The following is a 12,768-nucleotide window of genomic DNA, read 5'->3' on the forward strand; positions in this document are numbered from 1 at the left end:
CCAAGATGCCTTTCAGTAGGTGAATGGGTAGGTAAACTGTGGCCACCCATACAATGGAGTACTACTCCTTGCTAAAAAAATAAAAAAGGGAGGGGGCTACCAAGCCATAAAAGACATTAAGAAAACTTAAATGCATACATATTGTATGATTTACATAGATAAATTTCTGGAAAAGGAAAAAAAAAATATGGAGAAGTAAAAAGACCAGTGATTACCAGGGGATGGTGGGTAAAGAAGGGAAACAGACAAAGCACAGAAGATTTTCAGGACAGTGAGATTATTCTATGTGATATAATGATAAAAACATGTCATTAAACACGTAAAAGTCAGGCATGGTGGTGCATGCCTATAATTAGAGCAACTTGGGAAGCTGAGGCAAGAGGATCACAAGTTCAAGGTCAGCCTCAGAAACTTAGCAAGACCTAATCTCAAAATAAAAAAGGCTGAAGCTGAGTGCAGTGGCACACACCTGTAATCCCAGCAGCTTCGGAAACTAAGGCAGGAGGATTTTGAGTTCAAAGCCAGCCAGTTTCAGCAAAAGCGAAGCTGGTAAAGCAACTCAGTAAGACCCTGTTTCTTTACTTTTGATACAAAATAGAGCTGGGGATGTGGCTCAGTGGTTGAGTGCCCCCGAGTTCAATCCCTGGTACAAAAAAAAAACCAAAAAACCATAAATTGAAAAAATAAAAAAGCCTGCTCTACAAAACAAAATCCATTAAAATGTTTCTTAAAAATTAATTTAAAAAAGACTATGTGATAATACAGGTTGAGTATCCCTTATGAGAAATGCTTGAAACTAAAAGTGTTTCAAATTTTTTCTGATTTTGAAATATTTACACGTACACAATGATATTCTTGGGGATGAAACTCTAGGCTAAAAACAAACTTCATTTGTGTTTTATATACCTTATACACTTACTTAGCTTAAAGATAATTTTATACAATAATTTTTATAGCATGCCTGCATTTTGACTGTACCTGTCATATGGGCCATTTGTAAAAATTTTATTTCTTGATACTCAATACGAACCTTTAACTATTAGCTATTAGATTCAGTTGAGAGAGTGCTTGAATAGCATGCATAAGGTACTGAGTCCAATCAACAACAATACAAAAAAAGCATGTAAGAGACTCTGGGGCTACTTGGCCATCACTAAGCATTGGGGACATTCATACAATTTACAATACAAAATCTAGCAAGACACTCTAAACACCAGAAGCAATATATGCTAGGAAGAATCTAAGGGAGAAATGAAAGAGCCATGTGCAGCCCTTAACTATGAACTAATCAGTGGCATAAATAATTTGGAAATTTATTTAGGAATTCAAATCCTTTTGGAATTTCTCTTTGAAATTTCATTTACTATGATCTACTCCTACCCAAGTGTTCCATTAACTCAATTTTTATTAAGAGTTTCACAACCATGAAGATGATATATTTGCTTTAAGAAAATAATTTTACTGTTGGGCACAGTGGCACATGCCTATAATCCCAGTGACTCGGGAGGCTGAGGCAGGATGATCAAAAGTTCAAGGTCAGACCCAGCAATTTAGTAAGACTCTCAGCAACTTAGCAAGACTCTGTTTCAAAATAAAAATTTAAAAAAAAAAAAAAAAAAAACCCTGCAGCTATAGCTCAGTGGTAAAATACCCCCAGGTTCAATCCCCAGTACAAAAAAAAAAAAATGAAAAAAAATAGAAGAAAATAATTTTACAATTTTGAAATCTTATGTTACTTAATGCTATAAAGCTTTATTTACAAAGTTCTTCAAAATATATTTCAGTTGTCTACCCAGTATTCCAAGTATGAAATGCTATCAAATAGATTTGATTTATAGAAAAACATAAAACAGAGAAAACAATTTTACAATTTAATATATACAGTGCCATTAGTTGTTATTTTTACAGTTTCTTTTTAAAAATAATTTACTGAATGTTTTTGCTGATAGCATTTCAGAGTGAAGTGGTTTTCAAGAGTAGATTTCCAACAGTCCAATGTACTTTATAGTGTTGACAGTTTATATCATTTTTTTTCCCATTTTTTTTCAGAAGTCTTGGATGATGAAAAATCATGACTTTCTCCACTACTATAGCGCTCATATAAAGTCTGAAATTAAAACACAAATCTGTTCTGTAATTTTTAAAATTCAATGTATTATCAAATTATTAAAGATAACATATTCTAAGTGTAATAAATTGACATATCCTAAATGTAATAAATTATTTCTCTTATTCTTATAATTGGGAAGTTATCTTATAAAACTTTGGAAATAAAAAATTTATTTATTTTTATTTTTTTTTAGAAATTAAGGGGTTTTTTTTGTTTTGTTTTTTAAAAAGAGAGAGAGAGATAGAGAATTTTTTTTAATTTTTTTTTTTTTTTTTAGTTTTTGGCGGACACAACATCTTTGTATGTGGTGCTGAGGATCGAACCCGGGCCGCATGCATGCCAGGCGAGCATGCTACCGCTTGAGCCACATCCCAGCCTAAGAAATAAAAATTTTAAACAGCTAATTTGACCTTAAAAATTAGCTATCATGAAATGCATTTCCATCTTCCCATAAGAGAAATATAACATAGCTATTAAGCATATATGTAATATATATGACACTAAGCAACTCAGATCAAGACTTTCTTGATCTCCCTTATTTTTTCATAAAGTCACTTAAATAAATGTGAAACTTAATAGGAAGTATTTTCAGATCTATTTAAATTAATCAGAGGACATTAAAAATTATTATGTAAGAAATTATAATTAGATAAATTGTTCCCTGGCATTCGTAGGGACTGAGTCCAGGATCCTACACCAGAGACCGAAAACTACAGATGTTCCAGTCCCTTATATTAAGTGCCATAGTATTTGCATATACACACATAGCTTCCTATCTATTTAAAACCATCTCCAGATCACTTACAATACTGAAAACATTGTAAATGTGATGTGAATTGCTGTTATACTTTATTTTGTAGGGAATAATAAGAAAAATTTCACTGCAGAGACAATGTTCAGTATAGATGTATTTTTTTTTTTCTTCTTTTTGTGGTGCTGGGAATTGAACCCAGGGCTTTGTGCATGCAAGGCAAGCACTCTACCAACTGAGCTCTATCCCCAGCCCTAGATGCATTTCTTTTCTGGTTGTTGTTTTGTTGATTCAGGGTTTCTCTAAATTGCTCACACTGGATCTTGTGATCCTCTAATCTCAGCTTCCTGAGTATCAAGCTTGGATTACAAGTATGTACTACAAAATTTTAAATCTGAGATAGTTTTAATCTGCAGTTGACCAAATCCACAGATGTGGAACCCACAGATAGAGTGCTGACAGTATATTAGATAGATATTGAAAAAAAAAAAAAAAAAAAACTGATTGAAAAAGCTTAGTGAACATCTAATTTATGAAGATTGCAGATACCTTTGCCTTCAAGGAATATAACATCAGTGTTAAAGGTGACTAATACACCTTATTTATAAAATTTTGAGCAATACATTGGTAAAAACTAAAAGCATGGAGAGATGAAATAAAGAGGAATTACAAAACAGATTGTCTGATTTTGACTCCTAAAGCCACTGATTTAGCCATCAGCATTTGAGAAAATTAACCTTATTTGAATGCTAATATAATAGTGAACATATAATAAATTTCTTAAGAAATAAGACTAAGATCTTAACAACTTAGATTGATTTACCCCTATACAGAGAGCTAGAGTGCTATTTAGTTCACCCTTTCATCTGATAATGCTATAATGAAATAGACAATTAGTAATTGTTAAATAGCTAAACCAATTAGTCTGTAAACATTCACAGGCACTAAACATGACTGATGACACTGAAATCCAAAAATCATGAAATAGATATAAACAGGTATCAGGAGGCTAAAAAGTCTGATATAGGCTTCAGTAAATATATTGATTGCTATGTATATTTTATAGGAGCCATTTCATCTGACAAAAAGTGTAATTTCTCTAAGGCTTAGTAAGATTTGGCCAGAAGGAATTAATTCAAAAGCTGTGTTAAAAACAGTGTTGAGCTGGATGAGCTGGAACATGCCTATAATCCCAGCTACTCAGGAGGCTGAGGCAGGAGGATCACGAGTTCAAAGACAGCTTCAGTAAAAGTGAGACACTAAGCAATTCAGCAAGACCCTGTCTCTAAATCAAAATGCAAAATAGAGATGGGGATGAGGCTCAATGATCGAGTGCCCCTGAGTTCAATCCCCGGTACCATACACATACACACACACACACACACACACACAAAGGTGTTGAAATAGAATGATTTAAAAGAATTTCTCTATTAAATTTATTCTAGTTAAGACTTGACAGAGAACTCTTTTAAATGTACTTTATATACATAATAAGACTATAAATTATATAAATCTGTATTTATCAAAAATCACGTTAAGAGTCTAACTATAGATGTATACTTCATAAATGACATGATGATTAGACCAACTTTTATTTGTGTTACCTGTTTTTTGAGTGCCTAACTCACTAAACTATATACAAAACAGTTCAAACCAATGTAGAAAATACACATACTTACTTTAGCAGCTTTCAAAATGGAGTTAGGAGAATTCAGACCAACAAGTTGGCCCAGAACATATTTCATTTCATCAGTGGCTCCTTTAGCCATTTGGTTACCTATAAAATAAATATAATTAACACACTGGTAACCAATAAGAAAAACTTAAGTCCATTAAAAATACACATTCTATTTCACACAACAATAACTGACATTCTTTTTCATCACTACCACTCTTCCCTCAGTATGGGGATTAAACCTAGGGCCTCATGCATGCTAGGCAAGCCCTTACCACTGAGTTATATCCCCAGTCCTTTTTATGTTGAAACAGGGTCTCACTAAGTTGCTGAGGCTGGCTTTGAATTTGTGAGCCTCCTGCCTCAGCCTCCTAAGTAGCAGAGATTACAGGCATGCACCACTTGTAGCTGGAATTGTCATAATTTACCTCTGATCACAGTCCCTTATTTAGGATAGGTAAAAAACTAAATGCCATCAAGTAAAGAAAGGCAATTTTATTTACTTTATTATTTGGCAAAATAGCAATTTCCTTAGGGAAGGAGGTAGGCTGCAAAAGAGTAGCCAATGTAGATTCTCGTTTTTATCATAGTTAATTGGTTGCCTGTATTAAAAATCTGGTGATAAACAATAAAGAAATAGTACCTGGATGAGTTTGAATTTGAACATATGGATGTGCCAGGAGCTCAGGAATGGATATCCTCTGTTTAGGGTCCCTTATTAAACAACACTACATAAATAAAGATGGGGGAGGGGGACAGTTTTTAAAAAGTGAATTGATAAAATATTTCCAGACTGCATCACATTACACATTACAGAAGCTGCTTTCCAAATATCCCACTCAAATAATATTCTTTACCCCAAGTCACTTTTGCAAAATTCTCAAGTATTCATTAAGCTTTCAAACACCTTTGAAGAAAACTAATCATGCTTTAAGAGCTACTTCAGTTAGTCATTTTTTTAGTAGACCAGTTATTTAAGCCATAATTCTGATCATTTCAGCTATTCTTTCAAACAAATCATATGAAATATCTGTCTATATCCATATACTAGTAATATTACCTTTAACACATCTTGAAGATCTTTCTCTGGAATATCAGGAAATTCAATGTCATGATTAGGGTCAATTATGGCATGTAACTTAGAAATCTGATTAATTATATGCTGAAATGGTGTTTTCCCATAAGTCATATTGTACAAAATGCATCCTAAGGACCAAACATCACTTTTGGGGCTTATCTAAGGAGGACAGAGGGGGGGAAAAAAGGGAAAAGCAAGTTGCTTTATTTTAATACAAAGTTATATGTTTAAAATCATAATTATCATAAAATCATAATAAAATATTAATAAATGTGAAAGTACCAGATTATATTTACATGACAGAGTATCTTTTTCTGATTTTCATGACTTTTGATTATTTCATCAAGAGATGAGCTTTTCACTTTAAACCTTTCAACAAACTCATAATCACTTCAATTGAGACACAATATTAAATAATTGTCAGCTTATGAAAATAAGAAAATAAAAAATATAACTATCAATTTTATTTGTTTTCCCCAGAATTACTGGATTACAATACATTTTTGTAAAAATGCAAAGTATGTATACATTAAATGGTTGCTTATATTGAGCAACCCTAAATTTAAGAATATAAATTGCACAAATTAGGCTGGGCAGGGCCTGTGTACTGGTCTTATCATTAGCTGATAATTCTATGTCTCTGTCTCCTTACCTCTAAAACACAAATAAAATTACACTGTTGTAGGACTGGGGTATGGCTCAGTGCTAGAGAGCTTGCCTAGCATGTGTAAGGCTCAACATGCAGCATTGCCAGGTGCGGAGGAACACAATGTAATGGAAATTAAATAACATAACCATGAATATGGTTGACCAGAGAATACTTTCTGGTTATAGTAAGTACTCAATAACTTCTCCTAATCCCCATATAAGACACATAGAGCAGTATGACAGCAAAGCCAACACTTGGAAAATATTTAGAACAAAGCGAGGTGAAAAGGTACACCCATGAACTCTGGATAGCAAGTGGGTAGGTGCAAACCATCAAAAGTCATGAGCCCTACACAATAGAAACATTTTTAAACAGAAAGCAGAGGAAGCAATGAAGGCACCTAAGGACCAGAGAAGAAACTCAAAGGAGCCAAGAGGTATTCACTGGTAAGTGTGGCAGACCAAGCTGACAACGCAGCTGAACGGGGAGGGTTTTTGTGCCCTTCACCAGTTGAGATTCATGTTGAAATAAAACTTCTGTCTTCTAGAATCCCTGAGGCCACTGTAAAAAGGAGGTTATTCAATCCATCTGAGATTTACCATTACATATTAAATCACAGAGTTGACAATTGAAAAACATCTGAACTCTAGGTGGAATTTAAAATATCTTAAAGTAAAAATGAAACAATTTTAAAACTGAAATTACAAACCTTAGAAATTAATGAAAATAAGAAATACCACAGTAAAACAGTAAATGTAGCAGCCAAAGTAAAACTCAGAGTAAAATGCATAGTTTTAATTATGAGGATGAGCTCTATAATCAAACGTTATTATTTATATCCAGAAGTTAGGGGGGAAAATAAAACTAAAGAGAAAACAAAAAAAGCAACTGAAACAAAGGCACAAACTGGAAAGCAAATGAAAATAGAATCCACAAATGAAGTTAAAGCCCAGTTAAGAGCAATAAAACCATGGTAAATCCAATCAAGAGACAAAAATCTAAGTTTTAGAAGAAGAGTAGAAGTTAAACAGACATAAAAACAAATTTATAAAATAGCATATTTGTTAGCTGGGAGTGGTGATACACTATTGTAATCCCAGCAACTTGGGACACTGAAGCAGGGGGATTACCATGTTAGAGGCCAATGTGGGCAACTCAGCCAATTAAAAAATAAAAAGAGTTGGGAATCTAGCTAAGAGGTAGAGTGCCCCTGGGTTCAATCCCCAGCACTGCAGAAAGGGAGGAAAGAAGGGAGAAAGGAAAGAAGGAAGGAAAAAGCCAGTGGCAGTTCAGGAAAAATTACATACTGCAGGTATACTTTGAAATGTAAAATTCAGAAAAGATTAAATGGTGAAAACAAAATGTAAGAATCAGAGAAGAAACAAAGAGACTGTGAATGATATCAACTCAGTGCTATTTTCGGTGTCCAAATTAGGGCTAATTTTTTTTTTCATTTAATTTTAAAACTTAAGAAAAATATATACCCATGGTGCATTTCTTATAGGAACACATAGGAAGGGTCACTATATTAAAAAGATCAGGTCAAGTCATTAGAAGGGTAAAATTAAATCTATGACAATCTGCTTAAGAAGGTTAAGGTCTCTATAATACCCATTAAGTTTTAGAACTTAGAGTTTTCTGACAAGTTGACAGATGTCAGGTGAATGGGATATATTACAGTACCTTTGACTTGGATTTCCCTTTCTCTCTTGAGGATGACATATCTTTGATTGCTTCTGGTGGCATGTAATTAATGGTGCCAACCTATTTGCCAAGTCACAGAAGATATAAATCAATGAACATAGTTCATTCTGCTTTACATTTTTAAAAAACACAAATATCAATTTTTATTCCAACATTCCTCCCTTTTCCCATATCTCTTCCCTTGCTCTCAATCTCCTGCCTCTCCTCCACTGACCTCCCTACTATGTTCATGGGATCCTGCTGCTCTTACTCCGCACCCCACCTTATTTTATTCTAGCTTTTGCATATGAGAGAAAGCATTTGACTTTTGACTTTGAGTATGACTTATTTCACTTAGCATAAAGTTCTCCAGTTCTATCCATTAACTAGTAAATGTCATAATTTCATTTTTAAGGCTGAATAAAATTCCATTGTGTACATATATGACTATACCACAGTGAATTTCATATATATATATATGCACAAATTAAAAGAATTGCAGTAGAGCAGAGGAAGGAGACAGGGAGAGGGAGGAGGAAAGGGAAAGGGGAAGTACTAGGGAAAGGGAAGGGAAAGTAAATTGTATTCCAATATTTTTGGAAACTTGGATAATTATTGATTTCATGATATGCTTGAAAAATTCAAATAACCACCAACAAAATATCAAGTTATTTCTCAAAAGATTAGGGTCAGAATCAGAAACTGATTCATTTTCAGAATGTTGTGGGTTTTTTATGTAATTACAGTGGCTAACTAGTAATATCTGCCTTTAAAAAATTGTTCAGGTTTGAAATTTTACTCGTCGCCATAAACTTTGAGGGACTTGATCATCAGTCATTTCTGTGCTAGAACAGACTAAACATTTTTCCTCCTTTATTAAACCAACCAACAAACCAACAAACAAAAGAAGCCTTCCAGCTTTGTCTCCTAGGACTCCTTGGCCCCTTGTGCTGAGATGGGATTGGCATCCAATCTAAGTCACATAAGAGTTTCTACAGTAGGATAATGCCAAACTCACAATGTGTTCCTCTTATTCTAAAATAAATGGTTCTGCTTGTAACACAGAATCCTGTATTTTACGGCCTTGGTACAGAAGACATCTTCAAACTCATCTTATAATTCAGTGTTTGGTCATACTTTTGATATAAAGAATGTTACAAATAAATTGTTTTAAGGCCATCTATTCTTCTACAAAGTCTGACTTTGCTGATTAGGAACCATTTGAAATCTACATACATGGAATTTCATTTTAGCTCCAAGCCAAATTATCATTTAATTATAAACTTTGTTGGTTTTGCTTTAGTCATTATGGGACAACTCCATTACATTTGCTATGCATATCCTATTACAAAAGTGTTGTTAAATACAATACTGATTTTAACATTTTCAATATGAAGTCCCTCTTAAATATTTTTTCCAATATAAGTCATAGAAAAAGTTTGCTTCTCTGAAAGTACAGAAATAATCTTGTCCCATGGACAATAAAAACCATATAACTGCCATTCCCTCTTTGGTTGCTGTGAGGAAACTATGAACCAGACTTTCAAATCAATTTTGAATCAGGATCAAGATGATTTCTGGCTATAGAAAAATCCTTCAAAATTGTAGGTGTATTTCTATATGATCTTGACTTTCTATTCTAAATTATTTTGACCATTACTTCAAATCTCTCAATAGTTATATTCTTATAAAATAGTTATATTCTTGTAAAAAAAAGATGCAAATCCTTTGAAGAATGAGGTAGATAAAAATATTTCACAGGAGCAAGGGAACTACACTCAAATGCATGGTAACCAACCATTAAAAGTCCTACCTGAGAATCTTTAACAATACTTGTTGTATCTGGTTGCATTTGGTTTGCAATTCCAAAATCAATTAGCTTTAGCATTCCATCAACTATCAGGAAGTTGGCAGGCTTCAGATCACTATGAACAATGCCTTCAAAAGAAAAATCCATCTTATTAGACAAAATAAAACATTCTGCAGATTTTTAAGGCAGATATCACTGTTACTTATTGTTACTGTAAGTCACAACCTACAATAAACTTGGTTCATTCGACAGTCAGCCCAATTGATTTTTCACATTTTTAAAATATTCTGTATTTTCAAAATACGTGTTATGTGCCAGACACTCTTCCAAGTTTTTTGCTTATAATGAATCACTTAATCCTTATAATGATGCTGAGGTAAGTATCATTATCCTCATTTTAAGATGAGGAAATTAAAGCAATGAGCGTTTGAGCAACTTGCTCAAGGTCACAAGGACTAAGTGACAATGCCATGGGTTTAAGCCAGCCAGTTTGGCTTCAAAGTCTCTCTTGACCACTATGGTTAGCTGCCCAGCTGAATGTATCATATCTGGTACTGCCAGAAGGTAAGAACCGAATCCTACTGACATCTCCATGCCCACAGCCATGTTCTTCATCACTGGTTAGTTACCCTTTAACTTACAGGAATAGGAGAAGACAAATCAGTTATTTAACTGTTTGTTTTTAAAGATAGGGCAAAGGAAGAGAAAAAGAAACATGAACAAGTTTAAGTAGAAACCATGGGGTAACAGTAAAAAAACAAAAGCTAGCTCTCATAGACAGTACACAATACAAAATCATTAGGAGAATGAGAGCGCAATCATATCATATTTTTAGGAGGTCTGAATACTAAAGTATAAGATGCACAATTTAAATTTTTAGCGATAAGGATCACAGATTACATCAGTACTCAGAAACACACAATTTGCATCATGGATGTAGAAATTTGAATCTATGCCCAAATCCTTTGAGAAGACAGTGTTTTAAGAAATAAGTTTGTTCCTGGTTCATCTAGTTAAAGGTACCAGTAAAATTATAGGTGTATTTCTCTAAGATAACACCACTAAGAAATAAACTTTACATGTATGAAGAGATTTTAAATACCATGTTGATGGATAGTGTGTACTGCTTCCAACATATTTTTCCAGTAACTCTTGCGTTCCCATGGATTGATAGATTTTTTCTTTTTAAGCCAACTATTAAGATCAATATTTCCACATTCCATTACCATGTAGATATACTGGTCTGTGATTTCACTGCAATTAAAAACAAATGAATAAAAGCAACAACACAATAAATAAATGGCTAGGTTATATTAATGAAGATTTAATAAGTATCTACCTTAAGTATTATAGCAAAATAAGTTTTTAAATTAAAAAAGAATTCTTACTAATCATAAAGTCGGATGATCTTATCACTGTGTTGTTGTAGTTTATTCAAATAAGCTATTTCATTCCGATAACTATCAATAGTTTGATTATCTGCTTCTTCTACATTCACATATTTAATAGCATATATCTGCTTCTTTTCATTCAACACCTGATATACCTATGTAATACAATAAAATAATAAAAGTTTAGAATATGCCATTTATATACTATCACAAAGCTTTTAAATTTATTTAGACAGAATTTTGAGAAAATTCTGAAGGAAATACTGACATAAACAATTAAAAGTTTCTCAGTTTTTTCTTTTAATATAGAAGGAAAAAATTAATCATGAGAGTAAGAAACCATTTCCAACCACCTCTGACAATGGACATTCAATAGTTCAAAGTCATAAGCTTAAAAGTTTCTATATCTAATCACATATATGATTAAAACAACTTCTTGTGGATACTTTAATCAGGGAAATATCATTTCTTAGATGTGTTTTTGTCTACTGTGTGTGGCATAGCTAATTCCTTATGTGCTGGAGGAAAAATATACTGTGCATGTGTGAGTGTGTGCATGCACACGATAATGGGGATCAAATCCAGGAGAACTTTACCCCACAGCTTGATGAGAAAAGTTGATGAGGCTGGTCTCAAACTTGTGATCTTCCAGTCTCAGCCTCCTTAGGAACTGGGATTATAGGTATGTGCCACCACACCCTGTGTGATGGAAAATATTAAAAACATACGTAGAAATTGCAAACTATCAGAATATTCTGTTGTGAAAGTAGAGTAGATCCAATTTTCAGAGTTAGGTTAACATAAAAGAGGTATTCTCACAAGTATATTTTTAGGATCTTTATAGTCAAGGTGAAATTGCTGTGGCTATAAAGGACAATTTCCAAGTAGTATTGATAGAACATGCTACTGTATCTAACTTTCAAAAATTAAAAAAATGCCAATGTATAATGCCATTATATTAAGCATGAGGGCCAGGGATATATACCTCAGTGATAGAGCATTTACCCAACATGTACAAGGGCCTAGGTTCAATCCCAAGCATTGCAAAAATAAACAACAACAACAAAAAAATTATATTCGTCTATTCTTTCTGACACATTGAAGTAAAACAGTCATTTAACCTTGACTACCCAGGAGATACCAGGAAGGAATAAGAAGAGTCCAAGTACTACGTATGAGGTCAATGTACAAAAACTGCACTAATAAAAAAGATCTATCAAACCTTCAAGCACAACTTATTTTTAATCTTTAGGTACAAAACTCTGAAAAAGTATTATTGGCTTTACTTAGATACATAGCAAATTAAAGAGATGGGACATAAAACTGTGATAAAGTAAAAGGTAGCAGAAAACAATGAAATAGAGTAAACAAATTTAAAAACAGTACCATAAAGCCATTTTGTAGAAGGCAATGAGCCTTGCAAATCTCAATGAGTTGAGAGAGCATTCTGTTGTGTCCTGCATGCAACACTGATGCCCTGACCGTGAATCTAATAGGCACATCTTATTTGTATACTCTACTTAATAAGGCACACAGTGATATATTCATACAATGAAATAGTTTTGTACCATAATAAAAGTTAAAGATCATAGAAAATATTATATATATACACACACACATC

At 33.2% G+C, this 12,768-nt stretch overlaps 1 protein-coding gene across 2 annotated transcripts in view; it reads right to left on the bottom strand.

Annotated features, from left to right (window-relative positions):
• Window positions 1–1,725: 1,725 nt before the first annotated feature.
• The window catches only part of Ttk (TTK protein kinase), a 37,971-nt gene continuing 26,928 nt past the window's right edge, over window positions 1,726–12,768 (bottom strand). For both annotated transcript variants that reach the window (XM_046432513.2, XM_046432505.2), the window contains exons 15-22: window positions 11,145–11,302; window positions 10,859–11,010; window positions 9,760–9,884; window positions 7,947–8,027; window positions 5,597–5,773; window positions 5,180–5,264; window positions 4,541–4,638; window positions 1,726–2,107 (exon numbers count right to left, since the gene is read on the bottom strand). In XM_046432513.2, the coding sequence (XP_046288469.1) occupies window positions 2,024–2,107; window positions 4,541–4,638; window positions 5,180–5,264; window positions 5,597–5,773; window positions 7,947–8,027; window positions 9,760–9,884; window positions 10,859–11,010; window positions 11,145–11,302 (960 nt within the window). In that variant the 3' untranslated portion in view covers window positions 1,726–2,023. The remainder of the gene's footprint in view (window positions 2,108–4,540; window positions 4,639–5,179; window positions 5,265–5,596; window positions 5,774–7,946; window positions 8,028–9,759; window positions 9,885–10,858; window positions 11,011–11,144; window positions 11,303–12,768) is intronic.

The sequence above is a fragment of the Marmota monax genome, unplaced genomic scaffold (genome assembly GCF_021218885.2).
Source record: "Marmota monax isolate L192 unplaced genomic scaffold, Marmota_monax_Labrador192_F-V1.1 WCK01_AAM20220418_F8-fsc00013, whole genome shotgun sequence".
Classification (NCBI taxonomy): Eukaryota; Metazoa; Chordata; class Mammalia; order Rodentia; family Sciuridae; genus Marmota; species Marmota monax.